This window comes from Lutzomyia longipalpis, chromosome 4 (assembly GCF_024334085.1).
Source record: "Lutzomyia longipalpis isolate SR_M1_2022 chromosome 4, ASM2433408v1".
NCBI classification, from domain to species: Eukaryota; Metazoa; Arthropoda; class Insecta; order Diptera; family Psychodidae; genus Lutzomyia; species Lutzomyia longipalpis.
In genome coordinates this window covers 3244547-3265366 of record NC_074710.1, presented here as the reverse complement: position 1 = coordinate 3265366, position 20820 = coordinate 3244547, and the positions used below count along the sequence as shown (strand labels likewise).

Here is a 20820-nt window from a genome sequence, read left to right as displayed (position 1 = left end):
TTTGAGCGAAAGAATTTGCTTTTTAGCGAAAAAATCTATGGGGTCGGTCAGCTACCCCAATAGTAATGCGAGTAAGTGTTTTGGTCACAGTATACGGACGGTTAACCGCCTTAGTTCTTAGAGGTATACAACCAATATCTGGACCGTGATATAACTTAGGGGTCAATCTACTACCCCACGTGGCAATGGGAAGGTTAAAAGAAAAATTGATATGTAGGTATCTTATTTGATTTACTACCTATACCCGAACTCTGTTAACACGTTGTAGATTATATAAAAAAAAGAAATAATTTTTCTTTTGTGGATTGTTAATGAGGAGGAACTAACTTCTAAATCTAAAAGGCCACAGAAAGAAGTTCTTCAACATCTTTTACAGCCATCACCATGTAGTTTTCAAAGATTATAAAAATAAAACTCTTTTTTTTTAAGTTGTGAAGATGTGATATTTTCTGGGAGAACATTGTAACACGTTTAAAAGATCAAAATAAGAAGTGTCCACAGTATTTTTTTTAAAACTACAAATTTTCCTTCCTTTGCCCCTCTCTCAAGCTGTCTCTTCATCCCCATCGACGCAGAGTCCCCTCATCCAGAGCCATCATTTGGGCATTCACGGTAGTGCTGTTGGTTCAACGAGATTGAGACGCCATGTTGTGTGGAATTGCGCCTTGACAATCTTAATGAATGTATCTGGCAAATATGTATGTAGGATACTCTCAACTTTACTCAGTGGCACAATCTCCACTTGTTGCGCATCCGGACACTGTGTCCCCCCACTCGTCACCACACCATCTTCGAGAATCCCCGGGACGGGCTTTAGAATGGGAATACTCTCATCGGGAACGCGTTTCTCCTTCTTCATACTCGCATCGCACTGCACCACGTACAAATCGGTGACACGCAGAAGTTCCAACGTAACAACCCACGTGAAGCACCGTAGGCTCTGCGAGAGGCGTATCATACCACTGAGGATCATGTTGTTCGTCGTTGCCGATTGGGAGATGTACGTGGGTATAATGAGGAGCTTCTTAATGTGCACACATTGGGCAATTTCCTCATTAAACTTCGACTTGATGTCAAAGTTCACAAGTTCAAGCTGCGTGAGGCTCTCAAGGGGTGCCACAGCAGCCAATATAGCTGATGTATTGCAATTCATTTGTCCCTTCTCGAGGCGCAAACGCTGCAGGTGTGTCAATTTCGGCAACACCTGCCGCGCAAGTGTCTCCGAAATATCATTGCACTCACCAATCTCAAGTGATTCCAGTGCCGTCAATTCCCCAAGTACCTCCACTTTTGCATTCCCCAATTGCTTGACAAATGTCAACGCCAAATGCCGCAAGCAGTGCAAATTGCGCATTGGTGTGAGATCCTTCTTAATCTCCACCCAATTTTCCGGCTTCAGGCGCAACTCCTCCAATCGCTCGAGATTTTCCACCCCATCGAGATCCACAACGTCATCCTTAATGGTGACCGCATTGAGGATACGCAAATGCGTATTGGTGCGAAAGAGACTCTCCACAACACTCGAGGGGCATCGGCAGAGATCTATGGCCTCAAGATGATCCACAATACCAATGTGGCGTGAAAAATTTGCCCACATCTCCTCACTATTGCTCGGTGCGAGCATCTTACGTAAATCCAATCCCGTTGTCCCATGACGACGGAGGGCATTCGCAAATCCACTCCAATCATTCACCTGGCTATTCTTCATGCGCACCGTACGCCATAGGCTCGGGTGGTTGGCGGCTTGATTCCACACGCGGCACACGCACGATGCCCGAAGTAGTTCCTACCGGACAAATTTTTTTGTTTTGTCAATTTTTTTATACGAAAATTTTGTTTATTTAGTGATTTATTTTTTTGGAAAAACTGCGAAAGATTTAATTAATTCGTCCTTTGGAAGAATATTCTATGATTTTTTTTCCTTAATCAAAAGATCAAAAGTAAACAGAATATGAGTAAATTCAGCTTTTTTTCTTCAACTTTAAGTTTGTGTTTATGCAAAATTCTTACGTCTGATAATTTTTCTAATGTTTGACATTTTATTTATTTTTCTGACGTTGACATATTTCTTTCGATTGACATTAATCTTCTAATATTTGACGTTTCTTTTCAATCCTTTTGATATTTATCTTCTAACGTTTGATTTTTTTCACTATTGACATTTTCTATCGAATGTTTGACGTTTCTTTCTTAATATTTGACGGATTTGACGTATTTGACATTCCTTTTTAGACTATTTGACATTCGTTTGTAATGATTGATTTTTTTTCTTTCAAGTGACGTTTTTCTTTTATCATTTGACGTTTCTTTTTTAAGCGTTTGAAAATTCTAGAAAATATTTTGATACTTTTTTGTTGTATTTGACGTTTCAATTTTAAATCTTTAAAGTTTCTTTTATAACACTTGGAGGACCAAAATTCCTAACCTCAAAATTTGCCCTAAATTTTCTATAAAAAAAGGTTTCTCTAAGTTTTCTTTCGTTGATCTTGAAGTAATGGAACTTTCCTACTCAAACATTTAGAATTTATCTCGCAAAATTTAATAGATTTTGATTCTTTAACGATTTTAAAAGGTCAAATTGGCAGCAACTGCCCATTTTGTCCTCTGAGTGTTAAATATTGACGCATTTGACATTTCATTTTAGACAATTTGACATTTTTCTTTTGACATTTTATTATTTTACGAATGACGTTACGTTTCTTTGTAACGTTTAAAAATTCTTTTTTTTTTATATTCTTAGTCATGGAATTTTTAATCTAGAAATTATTTTCATTACCTAACTCAGCAAATTATCAGGAACGTTAGCAAATTATGGCCAGTCAGGTAAACTTTATCGACACGACTAATTTCATTTATTACACGTGGTGTAAAAAGTTTTCTTTTTGCATTAAAACTTTTTTTTCGAGTATTTTAATAATTCTTTTCAAGAGGAAAAGGGAAATGTGCCTTAAAGAAAATAAAAAAAAAGACAAATCAACCACTTACCTTAACTTTCAAATATTGGAACGTCTCAAGGAGTACATTGTAGCCAACAGCGACGTTCCTGAAGTAGTGGGAATAGTTGAAGCTCGTCCCCTTTGCCACGGCATTTGTGGCTCCACCCTTGCCACCCTTTTTATTCTTTCCCCCACCCACGGGCATTGTACTTCTCACGGTATCATTGGGAATTTTGCCAACATTTGCTGGTGCCTCCCGAAGAATGTCTGAATTCTGTACGATTGGTTGTTGTTCAATTTTTCTCTTCTTGGAATCCTCCTGCCTGCAAATACAACCAAAAGAGAAATTCTTAATTACAATCAATAGCCGAAACGAAAAAAATCACTTAGAGATTTTTTCTATATTTCCCGGAAAGTCTGCGTGATATAAAGAAGAAAAAAAAAAAGAAATGATTGAGAGATTATTTTTGGGATTTGCCACACGTGCAATAAGATTCTCTCACAAGGAAATAACAACACAACAAAAAAAGTACAGACAAATACGAGGAGAAGACATTAAAGGGATGAGATTTTGGGTGGTTTGTGGGGAGGGGGAAAACGGGGAATTTGTGTGCCCGATGCTCCCTGAAAATATAAAAAAAATCTCAAAGTTGCTCCACCGCATTCAATTGGCCATTGCAAAACTTACTCAGTCCCACATGGGGCCCCATTTGCCGTTGCTGCCTCACCGGGAGGTGAAATATTGAGCACATTTGTCCGTGGAACAATTATATACTTCCGCCCGGCAATTGTAGCAATTGTCTGTGGTGGAGCATCATCCGTGGCCTCTGCTGCTTTTCCCTGCGATCGCGTCTTTGGGACACTCGTCGATGGGACCCACGTCACGAGATTCCCCGAGGCATCCTTCTTCGTTGCCTTCGACGATGCCGCCTTCGTGGGACTACCACCCTGAGTACTCTGATCTTTTGCCTTATCCTCCTCATGGCATCCCTGAGGTAAAATTAGAACCATTTTGCATTCTCCAGTGGTTGTTTTTTATCGGATTGAAGCTAAATTAGGTTCATGAATACAGCGATACTTCGACAAATTCCTTCAACTTAGGAAAAAGGAGTTTATTCACTTTTATGGCCTCACCACGGCTCATTTAACAAAGAAGTTTAATTTACAGAACAAAAAAAAACATTCAAAAAGCCAAAAATATTTTCTTTTTCATTTTACTTCATTTCCTTCTTAAATTACTACTATATTTTCCATTTAAATGTATGAAGCATATGCATCAGTGCTTCATTGTTTTTTTTTTGTTTTTAAGATTTATTAATCAAAGCTTCAACTTTAATTTTTCTTATGTATTTTAAAGAGAAATAATTATTAATGATCTCAAAAAAATTTAAGCATGCAGCATATGCGTCAGTGCCTCATTGATCTTTTTTGTGTTTAAGATTAAGATTAAGCACTAGCTTAGGTAATTTAATTGTGTGTCAAGGAGAAATAACTGTTCATGACCTCAAAAAAAATAAAGCATGTAGCATATGCGTCAGTGCTTCATTGATCTTTTCTTATTTTGAAGATTTATCAATCTAAGCACTAGCTTAGCTTTTTTTATTTATGTATTTCAAGGAGAAATAACTATTCATGACCTCAAAAAAAATGAAGCATGTAGCATATGCGTCAGTGCTTCATTGATCTTTTTTTTTGTTTTTAAGATTAAGATTAAGCACTAGCTTAGCTTTTATGTAAATCAATAATACAGCCTTGACGCATATGCTGCAAGCTTAATTTTTCTTTCTGGTAACTTTTACTTCAAAGCAATTTTACCCATTTCACCCCCAATGACGGTATTGATTTTTTTCCTTTTACATTTTATGGAAATAATAATAAAAATGACTTTTTTTTCTCTTTTATTAAGCAAATGGGGAATTTTTTGGGATGTGCCATTGCAACAATACCCAACGACTCACCTGACAAATGTACCTGGCATCGAGAGCAGCACCCCTTTCGGCACCCACACACTCATGGTGGTAGAGGCAGAGGCACTTCCTGCACTGAAGCTGCGGAATGGTTCCCATTGCGAGCACGCACTGGATTGTGCACGGCTCCCCTCTGCAAAGAGCCAGACACATCGAAAGGCAATTCCGGGAGGGTGGTGGAGGTGTAGGTGGGACAATATGTGGGGCGGGGGGAGGAACCGGGAGAGAAAAAAACGAGGGGCAAATCCCTACAAATATATCGAAACAACAAGAGAAAAAAAGGGACTCTGTACTCACTTGGCTTTCGTTACAGCGGATGTGGCTGCAGTTGTACCCTTCGGTGGAGGTGATTTTGCTGCTTGAATCTTTACTTCCTCCTTCTCCTTGACCTGCATTGAGCGTCCAAATGGCGAACGGGGAGAACTAGCTGAAGTACGGCTCTGGAAATTTTAATTTTTTATTTGTTGATTTATTAATTTTTCTGCAATAAAATATAAAATTAGAAGATTATTTTACTCACTCTGTTGAGAATCCTGATGGATGCTGGAGGTGGGGAACCACCTTTGGGGCCTTTTGGCTTTGGAATTCTCTTCCCCAGCGGGCTATCGGGTGTTGGATTGCTGTCTGCATTTGCCATTGAGGCCCTCTTGATGGTGGCAGCATTGGATTTTGCATTCCGGATAATCTCAAATTCCGGACCCAAGCCCAGAGGTTCCTTGATGAATGTAAAGTTATCCAGGGTGAGATCGTGCGTAAGGTTCTGCTGAATCTCCGTCCGGGTGCGAAGTTTCTTCGATGTGGGCGTGAAGTAGTACACCTCACCCTTTTCCTTGCTTATTCCCGCCACTGCCCTGTAGACAAGCTCACGCTTCCATCCGTAGTCAAAGGGTTTCCGGTAGATGGGATCATCGAGTTTGACAGTTGGTCGCTGTGGGGTGGTTTTCTTTGCACTTCCACCCTGTGGGAGCATTTCCTCCTCATCGGGTAGCTCTTGCTTTATTGTGGTCGCAAGGACGCTATTGGGGGCTGAATTTCTCACCCTTTTGCTGCGATTTGCCGCTAAAGAGCGCCCCACGGCACCCCCAGATAAGCCATTGTCGTCAAAACCAGCAAACTCCTCATCGTCGTCATCACTAATGTTGACCAAATCCTCAGCGGGCTTTCGCTTCATGCCACCATCAGCTCGGACGCCACCGTCCGCATCATCCGGGAATTCCCGTTTCACCTGAACTAAACCCTCATCGGGCTCCTCCGTCTTTATCGCTACACCCTGCAGCGTATCCGCCGCACCCGGAACGTCCATTTCACCAGAGATTTCAATCGCTTCCTGCTGAATTTTTCCGTCTCAAAACTTTACTCTGTCCCCCCCACTTGATTGTTTTTAGGTTAGGCGTCTCTGCAAATTTTGCACACACAAAACAAAGCGAATTCCCCGTTGCGGCCGCAAATTTTTACATCCGTGTGAGAGATCTGGTGGCAATGGTGCTCCAGAGCGATTCCCCCGTGGAATTCTCGACACTTTAGATGCAAGAAAAAGCCTCGTAAAAATTGTTCGCCAAAAATTCTCACTGTGACAGCGCTAAATCCACCCAAAAGTGATAGAAAAAAAACCCACCCAAAATAAAAACAAATTGTGCGTCGTTTGTGTTTCATGTTTATTTCTTATGTTTCACACGCACCCAATGTTTCATTGGTCAATGAGTGAGAAAGATGTGATTTTTATATTTTCTCTCTGTCTCGCTTACACTTGCTGTTTTTCCCTAATTTTCTCATGTTTTCCGGTGAACAGTCCAAAATACCCCCCGAAACAGGTGCAGGGGTTTCCCAAAGAAGCCTCTTGCTGCAGGAAGAATCGGAAAATTGCGCTAAAGCGGAGAAAAATGGAATTCTCCGCAGCCGCAAAATGTTTTCGGCGCTGTATTCAAATTTCGTGGCGGCAGCAAAGAAAAACAAGTAAAAAACGCTTTTCCCCCTTTTCCTGTATGGAAAAGCTGTAGAAAATGACGGGAAAATCACAAGAAAGCTGGGAAAATGGAAATAAGTGCTTCAAAGCGGAAAATGGTGAATTTTTCGTCAAAAATGTAATAGCAAGTACACACTGAATATTTAAATTTGAAAATTGACCGTTGAAAATAAATGCGATTTTGTGCAGGAAAATTCTTAAATCCCGCATTTTCCACCCAGGAAAACTCCTTGAAGGCACGCAAAATGACAAAAAATCAACAAAATTGTTGAATCTTTCGAGAAAATCTCAAAAACTTATTCTTCCAGCTCAAGAAACCCTAAATTCTCAAATAAAAAAACACTCCACAACATAATTTTGCATATTTTATTCGATTTTCAATATAAATCAAATATTTTTCAACATGATTACATAGAGTAAAATATTACCCTAATTATATAGAATAGTGGTGTACAATTGCATTTATGCTTTCTTATGTTTTTTTTTTTTGGTTGAATATTCCATTCGTATTTTATATGAAAAAAAAAAATTCATTCACAAACAAGGCAAAAAAAAAACCCTATTTCACAGAAAATTTCTAAATAATAATCCCTAAAATAATGAAAATGAAGGAGAATCTAGAAAAAAAAAGTAGGCAAAATCCCACAATTCTAATTTATTTTATAAATTGATCAATTAAATTTCACATGACTACGCCGAGTTTTTTTTTGCAAAGTTACATTGCAAAAAAATTGTGTTTGATGGAAAATTTGCCGAAAATGCTTATTATTTTCCATACGCACACACCCCACACACATACACCCCCCGCAGAAAACCTCCATTTATGTTGTGGTTTGATTAATTAATCACTAAAAACTATTGAACAATTTTTATGCTGCGCTTTGATGGCTGAGTTCCATTTTTTTTTTTTAATTTTTTGTTGTTGGCAGCACGTCGCCATCAAAGCCCGTTGCACCTCATTGTGTGATAGTTCAGCTCACAGGCTCCACCTTAATGGCATCCACGTGATTTGCCATTGGGCATTCCGCAGCTGCTGTTGCACCCTCTGTTGGGTCTGTAGCTGCTGTTGTTGTGGTTATTGTGGTTGTTGATGACGACTGTGGCACTTCATCTTGCTTATTTGTCGAAATAATCCTCTCAATCTCCTCCTGTTGCTCCCCCAGCACACCATCAGTCACCCTCTGACGCTTCTCAATCTCATTCTTCAGATTCACAATGTCTTTGGGGCTGCAAAAGCCAAAAAAAAATATACAAAAGTGAAGTAAAATATATATAAATGCATAAATATATATTATATATACATATAAAAATGTAGAGGTAAAAATAAATAAATGTAAAGATAATATATAAATGTAAAGATAAATATAAAATATAGCATGGATGGAACAGTATAAAGCGAAAGAACGGTAAGTAAAACTTACGGGCTGTGATTCTTTCTTTGTCAGTGAAATGAGAAAAAAACTGAAAATTGAGGATGGGCAAATTTTGAGGAAGGCTTTCTCGCGCACCGAATCACAGCCAACGCGAAGAAATTATGTGAAAAGCCTTAATCGTGGGCGTTGGCTGTGATTCGGTACGCGAGAAAGCCTTCCTCAAAATTTGCCCATCCTCAATTTTCAGTTTTTTTCTCATTTCACTGACAAAGAAAGAATCACAGCCCGTAAGTTTTACTTACCGTTCTTTCGCTTTATACTGTTCCATCCATGCTATATTTTATATTTATCTTTACATTTATATATTATCTTTACATTTATTTATTTTTACCTCTACATTTTTATATGTATATATAATATATATTTATGCATTTATATATATTTTACTTCACTTTTGTATATGTATATATAAAACGCCCCGCTTCGCGGGGCGCTGGACTTAAATAACTTAAGACATGCAACCTAAACTTTAAAAAGCGATATCTCCGGAACGGCTACATAGATTTTCTTCATTTTTGGCATGGTGTTAGGTATTATAGTCAACTATAACATATCAAAATATGAAGCAAATCTATAAAGCGGTTCTCGAGATATTCATCGAAAATTCATCGAAAATTTTGTTTTTGATTTTAGCGCCCCTTGCGGTCACTTTTGAAACTTGCAATGTTCTAGAGAGTTGTAGCGTTTGTTAAGAGCTTTCATTTGAGCCCGAATTGGTCAAAATCGGTCAAGCCGTTCTCGAGTTATAGCCGATTTTCGATTAAAAATTGTGGCGGCCATATTGACTAAACGGCTTGACCGATTTTCGAAAATGAGGTATCGTTGGAAAGGTCTTGATGGCCCCTACAACATATCAAAATTTCAGACCTCTAGATAGAACAGGGACTGAGATATAGCGAAAACAAAATTTTGAGGTTATTCAAAATGGCGGACGGAAGGGTGGGGGGTTGGATTTGACATCATAATCGGATGTCCTCCACCCGATATATGAACTTTGCCGTTGACCGGAAGTCTCTATCTATTACCGTTCTCTTGTAATTCAGCGAAAGGTTCCGGCCGGCCGGCCGGCCGGACGGCCGGACGGAACAATTTTTGGCGCATACGTTTTTTGGAATGTAGGGACCCTAATTCGTGGTCATCCCAAGTTTGAGCCCGATCTGACGACTTTCGATTTTAGAGTGTACACAGAAGCTGTGCTTCTTTGAAGAAAGAATCACAGCTAAAAATCGGTTAAAATGAAAATTCCTCAAGGAAAGAAACCTTCTCACCTTATCTGAACAAAAAGAATCCCATTAATGGCATTCAACATCTCCAGGACGGAACCCATTGATGGTGGTTGAATGTGAATGGGCGGTAGACCCGTGGTGAGTTTCCCATTTGAATAGATATCATTCATCTTCTTTTGCAGCACAACCGCTTGTTGCGTTAGATGCTTGAGACATTCACTGGATTCCTGTGTCTTTTCATGCTGCTCCCCAAATTGTTGCTTATAAATGGCATAGGCCTCCTTCTCATTATTCAATGCTGACCTAAAATCCCCCATGCAGCTCTGTGTTCGTGCCACAAGATGATAACTCACGGCAACTTTGAGGGATTTCTCACCGAAATACTTTATATTGAGCGCTAGAGCGTGTTCCAGGAAGCGCAGGGAGAGCTCATATTCACCCACAGCGTGCAAAATCAAGCTTATGTTGCTCTGAGAAATTTATTTTTCGAATAAAAAATTAATATTTTAAGGATGAAAACATTAATTTCTCTGTACTTACATCAAGGAGGGCAATATCCGGATGATCATCACTACAGATCATGAGAGCCAAATAGCGGGCACGATAGAGGAGTTTCAGGGCAGTACTAATCTGACTATTGGCAAAGCAATACAGAGCTAGGTGAGTCTGAAAGGAATTTTAACAAAATAAATTCATCAATTCCGAGAATTAGGTAATAAAGCGTCTGTTAGTTATGAAATTAGTTGTTATAGTTTCGTTCAAAGTCACTTCTAGACAAAAAATGACGACATTTTGATTTCTGAAAGTTCTTTTAAGCATTTTTAGAATCTCAAAATCTCAGAAAGAATCTTAAAATATTCAATGTTTTCTAACAAATTTCTTAGGACTTTGCAAAACTTTCAAGTCTAATTTGAACAAAATTAATTAATCAGGTACTTAGATCTAGTACAAAGTGATTGAAAGTATTTCAAAATGGCAAATGGCTGCCATTTTAAAATAAAAAAAAAAACAAAAATATTTTAATTTTTTTTTACAAAAAATCTATCAGGGTTTTTCTACTTGTTCCTGTTTCTAAGAGTTAAAAGCAGACCAAAGAAGGCAAATTGTCCAAAAGACGCTTAAAATGGTTAAAAATAACGTAAATCATTTTAATGGTTGTTTGTTTTCTGAATTAGTCGTTTCGACATTTTTTTTTGGTTGTAAGTCTTTCTTCAAGGATAGGGCTACCACCTCTGGGGGTTTCAACCGGAGACTTCGAATTTTGGGGTATGATCTCCGGGTTACGGGTTTAGGATGAATTTCTTCGGGTCACACGGTTTTAATTTTTTTTGCTTTAATTTTCGGTAGTATCAGAAAATTAAAAAATCAGAAAGTGAAGGACTGTAATTTAGGAAGTTTCGATTTTTTTTAGCTAAAGGAAAATCGTCTTAAGTCAGAACTGAGATTTTCTAAACCAGAATAAACTTCTTTAAGCTAGATTACAGTTTTCTTCAAACTAGGTTAAAGTTTTCAAAGTCAGTTCTAAGATTTTTAAGTAAGGCCTTTGCTGTAGACTAGAATAAGGTTTTTTTTTTAGGTCAGGCCAGTCAGGCTTTTAAAGTTTTAAGGTTAGATAAGGCTGAAGTGAGTCTGAATGCATCTTAAAAGTCTGACCTAAAGGAACTCTTAGACACTTATCTTATTTGTAAAATTTTTCTTGTATAGCCTTACATTAGTTCTTCCATACGTCTGGGCATTAATTCGATAAATAAATAAAATAAAATAACTAAAGTTCAGTTTAAGAAACTTAGGTCTGGCGTAATAAACGGCTTAACTTTGTTTCTTAAGTTTTAAGAATGAACAGTTTTTGCCTTATGTCTCAGCCACTACTAAGACTAGAGGTCTAAAATTTTGATATGTATGAGGCAAACAAGACCTTTCCAACAAAACCTCATTTATGAAAATCGGTCAAGCTGTTTAGCCAATATGGCCTAAATAAACTTTCATCAAAAATCAAACATAACTCAAAAACTGCTCGTCCGATTTTGATCAACTCAGGCTCAAATGAAAACTTTAAATAGGTCCTAGAGGAGCAACTCGAAGTTTGTACACTTTGTGAATAAACTTTTCTTTTCGGAACTGTTTGATGTGCTTCCCGGAAAGTGCCATAAGTGCCTGGATGTTGTTTAGGAAGACTGTTCATTGCATCAGGAATATTCTAAGGGATTTTAGGAAGTTCCTTTTTAAATCCCGGCTGATCTTTGATGTCATCTTTGGGTCAAAATCTGTCCACTTAGGGAGTCCTCTTTGCAATTGCGTGTAGCATTTTTATTAACTCAGATTTTGAGAAGGAATTTCCTAAAATCCCTTAGAAACTTCCTGATGCAATGGGAAGGATGACTATACAACTTTCAGGCACTTATGGTATTTTCCGGACACACATTAAACCGTTCCGGGAAGGAAAAGTGTATTCAAAAAGTGTACAAACTTCAAGTTGCTTCCTAGAACTGCTAGGGCATTGAAAGTTTCAAAAAATAACCGCAAGGAGCGCTAATATTGATCACCAAATTTTCGATTAATTACTTTTGACGTTTTTATCTTAACGCTTTTTGTTTTTATATTGTTTATTTTTTAATACTTCTTTTTTTTTAACGTTAAACGTGCCTTTTCCGAAAAATATTGCTTTCTATGACGTTTAATCTAACAATTTGACGTTATTTACCAACGTTTGATGTTACTTTTTTTTCCAACTTTTCCCGTTCCTTTTTACCATTTAATTTTCTTCTAATGTTTGACAGATCTTTTCTAACGTTTAGATATTAATATAAAAAAAAAAGAAAAACTCACGTATTCGGAGATTGTGTATGGATGATCGATGCCATTGACGCGTTCACTCATCAGTACAGCCCTCTGTTGGATGGTTAATGCCTCCTGTGGGTCACCCATAATGTAGCTAAGTCGTGCCAACATCCTCAAACATTGCGCATTCTCCGGATGTAGTGCCCCGTAGACATTATTGAGGAGATTTAGTGCCTCCGAGATGAGTTCGTAGCCCTCCTTGAAGCACCCTTGCTGTATCTTTGTCTGTCCCGTTGTGTAGAAATTGTACGCATCACTCGCGCGGGGATTAATGTGCTTCACCACGGGGAAAACATTGAGAATGTCATCCTCGTGGAAGATGGCCCGGTGACGACTATCAAAATTGTATTCACGCAGAAGAATCTGCAGGCCAACCTTCAGGCAAAATGCCCGCAAAAGTCCAACTTTTTGCAACTTGTACATCTCCACAGCTCCATCAACATTGTCACATGATAAATCCCAATCCCAGTACGTCTTAAGTTCACGACGAATTTGCTGCCAGAGACTCTTTTGCGTGAGCTGTGCCCACTCGAGATTATCCACCCCCACGGGGCATGCATGTTTCCCATTTCGTCGACGATTCCGTCGCTTTTGCACCTTTTGCAGTTCATCCAAGCCCACAGGGGGTGTTGCAATCACCCCCGATGCGAGGAAACAATTAAGGAAGTGCGATATGGCGAGTGCCATTGAAATCATTTCGCAATTTTGCATGTAGGCCGTAAAAATGTGCTTCGTCGCACGGAGAATCAATTCTGACACTGCAATCGTATGCAGGTACTCGAGGGACTTCACCTGCGACAACTTCATTGCCACCCTTCCGAGGTAACGAATATTTATTCCCCTCGCATGGAGGGCCTCCGTCAGTGTATTCCCATCCATTGGTGCTGAAGCATGATCAAGGAAATCCTGCACAAAAGCCGGGATTTGCTTCAGTACCAAAAATTCCGCAGCATCCTTTACGAGTTGCTTTTGTTTTTTCAGCGAATTTGCCGCTTCCTGGTTGTCCACATGCCGTATCCCGGGTGAGAAGACATCCGGATTGAAACGTATATCGAATTCAGTCTCTTTGAGACTCCCCACAGCTGTACACGCCTTCTTAACCACATCCCTCGAATCTGTGGCAAGTTTCTCCGGGATAATACCCTCAGACATTGTTTCCATCATCTTCACGGCCTCCTCCATTCGTGACCCTTCCGATTTGACATTATTATTTGTCTCAACCTTCACCGCTGGCATTTCCTCCTCTTTGGGCTTCCCTTCCTCCTTCTCCTCCTTCTTATCCTTCACTTCTTTCTCCTCCTTTCTATCCTTCTCACTTGGCTGAACTTGCTTACCACCACCCTCAACAACAGCAGCCTTCTTGGCAGCATTGAGCTGTTGCAGATGATATGCCGCATGCTTAATAAACGTAACATAGCGATCATCAACAAAGGCATCCAACAATTCCTGCCTCAAACAACTAAGTTTGTGCTTTTGCTCAATGGGATAGCCCAAAGCAGAAATCTCCTCACTCAACTTCTCATCTAATTTGAGAAAATTCACATCTGGTGGGAAAGTCTTTAGCAAATCCAAGATATAGTGACGACCATCATTGCCAATGATCCCTTTGCATTCAACGGATGAGCACAGCTCAACGGCTTCGTCCTTCTCATTGAGCACCTCATGCGGGAGAATCTTAAGGTGCTGACTCGCTTTGTTGAGAAGCTCCAAATAACGCGGATGCGTTATGACAGTCTTACCAAAATCAATTGATCCATACACAACACTCTGTTCTTGTTCCTTCTCCAGAATACCCGGGATGATGGATTGTGCTGTAACACGATAGCCCCTGATAAGAGAAGGAGAAGAAAATTGATCGTTTTATTGAGTTTTTCGTAATTATTTAAGAAGTTTGAGAATATTTTGAATAATTCTTATTATTATTTTAAATATTCTCCAAATACTTTGTAATACCTAATAAAAAAAAATCTTTAAACTTTGTCCAAGTATTTCAAATTGTAATTTTTTTTTAATTTTAGAATAAGTTTGAGTATTTTCTAAATATTAGGAATAAATTACTTCAAATATTAAAAGCAATTTTAATGTATTCTCCAAATACTTTGAATTCTTAGAATAATCTTCAAATAGTTCGAATATGGGGGTAAATTCTAACAAAAATATTTCCTTTTCTTTCCTTATAATTCATTAGTTATAAGATTTTTTGATATTCTGGGAACAATCTTTGAAGATTTTAACATTTTATTTGAAAGATTACTCAGAGAATTACTTTTTCATGTTTCTTTAAAGATCTTTCTGAATGTTTGGAACAACAAATTCATTCTTTTTCTTTTATAGAACGAAAATTAGAATAATTAAAAAAAAACATCAAATACAAAAACTTTTACGTTGCTAGAAAAGAAAAGATTTTTTATCAGAATCAGAGTTATTTTGATTTTTCGGCGAATCATTTGAATATTGGCAAATTAATCTGAATATTTCTTTAGATAAAATTCATTGCTTAAAACCAAATAATTTTTTTCAGCTTGAAAAGTACTTTTTAGGTTTAAATTTAGAACTTTTTGCTTCAATTTAGTACTTTTTGAAGTTTTTTTTCTCCTCAATCTATAAGACATTTTAGGAATAAAAACTAAATAACTTTTTTAGTTTAAATTTATTAATTTTTAGGCTTGAATTTTTTACTTTTTAAGTTTGAATTTATCTATTATTTTTTAGACATCAATTTAGTACTTTAGAGGTCTGGATTTAGTACTTTTTTGGCTTGAATTTGGTATTTTTTGGATTAAAATTTAGTAATTTTTAAGCTTCAATTCAGTACTTTTTCGATTTAAATTAAGGCATGAATTTAGTAGTCTTTAAGCTAAAATTAAGTACTTTTTCAAGTTGCTTTTTTTCCTTAATCTAAGTCATTTTAGGATAAAGAACTAAAAAACTTATTTAGCTTGAATTTAGTTTTTTTGATGCTTTAATTTATTAAGATTATAGGATAAGACTTTTAAACTCAAGTTTAGTACTTTTTGGGTTTGAATTTTAGTACTTTTTGAGCTTCAATTTTTTACTTTTAAGATTTAAATTGAGTAGTTACTAAAAAAAAATTACGAGGGGTTTAAAAAAAATAATCCCTTAGTTAACAACTCTTAGCTTTATTTATTTCTTAATCTATCAAATATTTTAATTTCTTTTTGCTCATCACCCGAATATTTCCGAAGAATTCAATATTTTTATTCAAATTGTTTTGTTGAATATTTTTTATAAAAATAATTTGAATATTTTCCAAATATTTCACATATTCTGCCCAATAATGTAAAAAAAAACTAAAAGGAATTTAAAGATTTTAAAATTTTTTTTTTTAAATAATTTTCTTCAAAAGATAAATTATTAAAAATACTCTCTAAATACCTATCAAAAAATAATTGAAATATTTTCTAAACTTTATAAATTAAAAAAAAAAAAAGAACTAACCTGTAATCAATAACAACAGTCCCAAGTGTGTAGAGCCCCTCAATGTCCACTGCACTGTAAACTCGAACACCGTGCAGATCATTTCGTGGTGCCACAAAAGCCGCAGCATCACCCCCGAGATCTTTGTAGTGATCACGTATATCGAAACCGAGTGAATAGAAAATATTATTCCAAATATACATTTGATTCTTTGTCTCTTCCCCCGGATTAATGGCCATGACATTCCCATCAATCACCGCCATTGCACCCCTTGTGGCCGCCGTGACAAAATCACTGTGAACCTTGAAGATTGCCCGTTCACGCAAGAGACGCTCCGGGAGATTCTTTCGTGGTAGCTCACGCGTTGTCTGTATCTCCTCATTCCAATCACGCGTCTGCCCCGGGATGTGCTCTTCATACCCCAATTTACTGGAGAATGTATCTTCAGCACGAATTGCATCAATTGTATGCTCCTGCTGGGGGGCACACCACGCGTACGTTTGATATGGTGTTGCAATGCGCTCAAATGGATGCTTTTGTGTGCGTTTCTTCTGCATCTGCGGGAAGGCACGCTTAAATGTGGGTGATAATTGCGACAGGAGATCAGCCAGCGAATGCGATAGGAAGCTTGGGTTGTCGGGTTTTGGGTTGAACACATCATCCGTGGATTGATTGACGTAGAAACCACGTGGACATGCTGAAATGTGATAACGCTTATCCTCCATTGTAACAACATACAAATACATGAGATCCCCATGAAGTTTTCTCGGTCCCGGTGGTGGATTCCACGCACTTGTTGTGAGAATTTTCAATGCCTGTGTCGTCTTTGCACCCTTAACACCCGGCTGTAGCGGAAGAAGTGGCCTCTCCTTTGTCTTGGGCATAATGTAATCCGGGGGTGTACAATCAACACTCTCCGGACGAGTTTTCTTCTTCTCCAACAAATCCCCTTGAGTTATGTGCAAGAGGAAGGTCAGGGAGCAACAATCGAGCCCATTGTAGGCATCAGCTGGATCGATTGACTTGAGTAGATCCCGTATATGACGTACGTGAATTCTAGCCTCACGCATTGTGTACGGCTCCTCAACCACCTTCAGCACACTCCCATCCTTGAGTCCCTTCACATTTTTCAATTCTGCAAAATTATCCAACGTCACACCGTCCAGCTGCAGTGAGAAGCACGTCCTGTGGCACGTATCCTCACGATCCATCAGCAGCTGATGGATCTCCTGCACGAGCTCCATGCTGGACACTTGAATGGACAATGGCTCAGCTCCGGGACTTATAATTTGCACCGTAAACCCGGAATCTTGAATTAATTCAAGACCCTCCTCTGATGATTCCCCTTCACCGCTCTTCCCCTCGTGATGACCATTACTTGCCAGAGCTTCATCGTGCCCATTAACAGCTTCCGGTGACGTATCCTTTGACGCCTTCCCATCTTGTTTCTTTTTGCCGTTACTTCCTGAAATTTTCCACAGAATAAAATCATAAAATATAGATTTTTCTTTAAAACTTTTACTAAATAAATTCCCCAACAATGAGAAGATTGAAAAGGTTATCAAGTTTTTGATTAGACACATGAGGGGAAAACATAGAAATTCACTTTCCGAGCGTAATTTAAATAACAACAACAAAACATCTTATCACGTCTTGAGAGAGAAAAAAAAATAAAATTGCAAATAAACTAACAATGCAACTATTCCGGGAATTGATAAAAAGAAATATTATTTGAATTTGGCGCGCGTTTGAAACGGGATAATTACGGTGGTGAATTTGTGTGGTGAAAAAAGATAATGATGGGGAAAAAGGATAGATTTGGCGGCAAACAAAAAGAATTACGCGAACATCAACTTTTCCCCATGCTCTTTCAACTGAAGCTTCATCACTAAAGGTATTTTCATCCTGGAGAAAATACTTAATTCCAAAAATTGAAGAAAAAATAAATAAATTTCAAGAGAAAGTCATCGAACTCTTTGCAGTGACAAAAAAAAACTTCTCAAAGCGTGCGGAGGGCATGGGAGTAAAATCTAAAAACGGAAAATGGAAAATGTACTGAAATAAAAAAAAAGACAGACAATGATACCAATGAGAAATCACCATCCTCCGTGCAAGCTAACACACAATATTTATTAATAAACTCAACAACGCGGAGTTGAAGTCTAGCTGTTTAGGCAGAAATTCAGAGATAATGAGGAGGAAACTTTTTGAACCAATTCACAATTCTCCCGTCAACACTAAAATTAGATAATTCAATGCCAAAGTGAATGAGAGAAACATTGCGAGGCTGCTAAATCAAATTGGGAGGGCGTTCTCACAACAATGCGTGTAGTGTAGCTCCTTTGGGTGCCCCGAGAAAATTTACCCGGAAGTCCCCACAGAAAGGAAAATGAGGCAAAGTCTTTTTGGGGCAAAAACTATCACAGTCACAGGCAGAAAAAAAAACATTCTAGAAGGTGATTTACGGGCTGTAAAGATAATCTCTCTTGGAGGGATTTGTTTGTAGATAACGATGGGTGGTGTAAATTTTCTTTTGGCCCACAATCTCTGCATGAAATCACAAGAAGGGTATTTGGGTTGGCATTAGAAGGGGAATTATCGGTCAATTGGGTGTACTTTGTGGCACGTTTTCGTTTTTAAATTGATAAAAAATGTCTTAATTAAATATCTATTAGTAATTTCATTAAATTTTCTAAATCCAGCCGGGTTATTGGAAAATTACCCATATACACATACATTTTATTACAACGCGTATAAAAATTGAAAATTTTTAAGAAATATTTTATTGGAACGATTAATTATCCATTTATTTTGTTCCATTAATTGAAGCTTAATTTTTTTTTAATTTTTGAAGTGTTTTCATTTTTATACAGAGTGTAAAAAATTGTTAATTGCAGACATTTTGACAATTACCCGGCTGGCACATAATGAGGAAAGTATTTTAGTTTAACCTCTTGAAGACCAAAACCCCTAACCTCAAATTTTGACCTTAATTTTCTTTAAAAAAAAAGATTTTTCCAGATTTTCTTTTGAGGAATTTGATTAAATTGAATTCTCCTGCACAAAGTTATAGAATTTATCAATTAAATTAGAATTAGTATTGTACAATTAAATAAATAAATTAGATTCTATGACGATAAAAAAGTCAAATTGGCAGCGAGTACCAGTTTTGTCTTCGAAGTGTGTTACTTATAGAAAGACTAGAAAAATCAGAAAAATATAAAAATCATATTATTTATCAATTTGGAACGATAAATAATGTTTATTTAATACATAAAAAGAATTGCAGCAAAAGGTTTGAATAGAGCCAACCTATTATAAGGTGATTTTCTTCTACACCTGTCTTTGGGTCATCTGGGTATATTTTTACAATAACAATAAACTATTCTTATTATTTTTAAACGTCGTAAAAAATAGGTTTTTCGGAGTATTTTAACGATTCTTAACTTTTTGAATAAACAAAGAATTTATAAAACTTTATTAATATTAATTTATTTGCTTTAGTCCAGCTGGGTATTATTTTACAGGGCTGTAGTTATGTGTAAAAAATGTACTTCCATGTACTTTATTGGTTCACACCGTGTTAACAAAATTAAAGAAGATTAATGAAAAATTCTATAAATCGATAAATCATAATTTTCTCCAAATACTGGCGCGCAACGTGATTAAAATTAGAGCTGAAAAGGAACTGAAACAGCCTTCAAAGTGCATTAAACTACACAAAAAAAATACTCCCTAAATGCGAGTAGAGCGTGAAGATGTGGAAGATGTTCAATGCGGGTCTATTTAGCATCAAAGTGCTAAAAAAATCTCATCTCTCGACGCCAAAAATTAAACATTTACTTAGGATTTTAGTGCAACTGTTTAGTGGAGATAAGAAATGGAGTGATGAGCACGTTTTTTTTTTCGTGCATGGCTACACTGGAAATGAAACTCTGTCGCACCACATAAAGAGACATCATAAAGAGAGGAGATGATGATGTAGAGAAGCAATAATCATAAAATAATCCAAATTACTTTTTTTTTCGTGATTTTTGGAGCAGTTCGCGCTGGTTAAAATTTGAATTGAAAGTGCGTGAAGTTGGCTGGAGATGCAAAACGCATTGGGGAGGGGAAAAGTCACATGTGTTCGAGAAGGAGAAATGCGACTAAAAACACGCATTTTTCACATGATTTATTCACATTTGGGGCGCTACAGCCACCTATTGTCACCCAAGGATGTCCCAGCTATCAAATAAGAGCAAGAAAGGGAGCAATTGAGGGTAATTTTGGGGATTTTGTAACACCCAAAGTTCCTCGTGAAATTCCCACCAATTACGTAACAGACCGAGATTATGTGACAATGGCACCTTTGGAGGCTCCGTGGGGCAAGCACGTGGTACCCACGGAACCGGGTGAGTATGGAAAATCCCCGGGAGAGCCTGGAAATGTGTATCATGTGTAATTTAGGGGGAATCTTTACCTTTTTTCTTGCCATTTTGCTCCGGAACGGCTTTCACTGTTTCGCTCTCATCGATTTTTGTTTTTTGGCTTTCCGGCACATTCTGGGGTACATCCACGGCGTCTTGGGCCATTACAGCTATCAAGTAATCCACTTGGAGCAAGCTATTACTCAATTTTCACAAATTCACACAATTTTCTCGCCAAATTTTCCACCAAAAAACCCGATTTATTCACACACCTCCTTTTTGCCGCAGCGAACTCTGACCACGGACTAGTGAAACATTTCACATGAAACACTATCACCAACACATGCGCACCCTATGTTTGTTTCTTTAGAAATGTTTCACATATGATTTATTATTTTATGAATTTTTTTTCTTTTGAAATTACACTGTTTTGTATTCAAGCTTAGTTTAAAAAATAAAATAATTGCTCTGCTACGTGAATGCAATTTAAAGTCTTTCCAAATTCTTTAATAATTGTACAATTTTTCTCGAAATAGAGAAAAGAACGTTAAGTTGAAACATGAGATATCGAAATGTTTCCTGTTGAAATGTTTCGAGGATGTTTTGAGTA

At 37.5% G+C, this 20820-nt stretch overlaps 3 protein-coding genes across 4 annotated transcripts in view; 1 reads left to right on the top strand and 2 right to left on the bottom strand.

Annotated features, from left to right (window-relative positions):
* The window catches only part of LOC129795447 (mediator of RNA polymerase II transcription subunit 1), a 1235552-nt gene that overhangs the window by 110515 nt on the left and 1104217 nt on the right, over positions 1-20820 (top strand). The gene's annotated exons all lie outside the window — the stretch shown is intronic.
* On the bottom strand, positions 275-6546 carry LOC129795479 (uncharacterized). Of its 2 annotated transcripts, XM_055836796.1 has the most exons (6): positions 5424-6544; positions 5201-5343; positions 4895-5036; positions 3625-3926; positions 2986-3259; positions 397-1786 (listed from the first exon to the last, which is right to left on the bottom strand). In XM_055836796.1, the coding sequence occupies exons 1-6, from the start codon at positions 6204-6206 to the stop codon at positions 608-610; spliced, it is 2823 nt and encodes a 940-aa protein (XP_055692771.1). In that variant the 5' UTR covers positions 6207-6544; the 3' UTR covers positions 397-607. The 2 variants fall into 2 exon arrangements, with proteins under 2 accessions (XP_055692772.1, XP_055692771.1); XM_055836797.1 differs by lacking the exons at positions 3625-3926; positions 4895-5036 and having other exon boundaries at positions 275-1786; positions 5424-6546.
* Positions 7219-20528, bottom strand: LOC129795449 (clustered mitochondria protein homolog). Its single transcript, XM_055836730.1, has 6 exons — positions 20264-20528; positions 15823-17266; positions 12352-14191; positions 10066-10191; positions 9568-9995; positions 7219-8093 (listed from the first exon to the last, which is right to left on the bottom strand). Exons 1-6 carry the CDS (start codon positions 20373-20375, stop codon positions 7838-7840), a joined length of 4206 nt encoding a protein of 1401 aa, XP_055692705.1. The 5' UTR covers positions 20376-20528; the 3' UTR covers positions 7219-7837.

Bases quoted from the DNA above. Each gene is read 5' to 3' on its own strand.
- LOC129795479 (XM_055836796.1), bottom strand. From the start codon at position 6,206: ATGGACGTTCCGGGTGCGGCGGATACGCTGCAGGGTGTAGCGATAAAG. The intron at 3,260-3,624 runs GTAAGTTTTGCA...TTGTATTTGCAG, and splicing joins GGGGCCCCATGTGGGACTGA to GCAGGAGGATTCCAAGAAGA. The intron at 1,787-2,985 runs GTAAGTGGTTGA...TTTGTCCGGTAG, and splicing joins TCCAATATTTGAAAGTTAAG to GAACTACTTCGGGCATCGTG.
- LOC129795449 (XM_055836730.1), bottom strand. From the start codon at position 20,375: ATGGCCCAAGACGCCGTGGATGTACCCCAGAATGTGCCGGAAAGCCAA. The intron at 10,192-12,351 runs GTGAGTTTTTCT...AATTCCTTTCAG, and splicing joins CATACACAATCTCCGAATAC to ACTCACCTAGCTCTGTATTG. The intron at 8,094-9,567 runs GTGAGAAGGTTT...TGGCTTTTGCAG, and splicing joins ATTCTTTTTGTTCAGATAAG to CCCCAAAGACATTGTGAATC.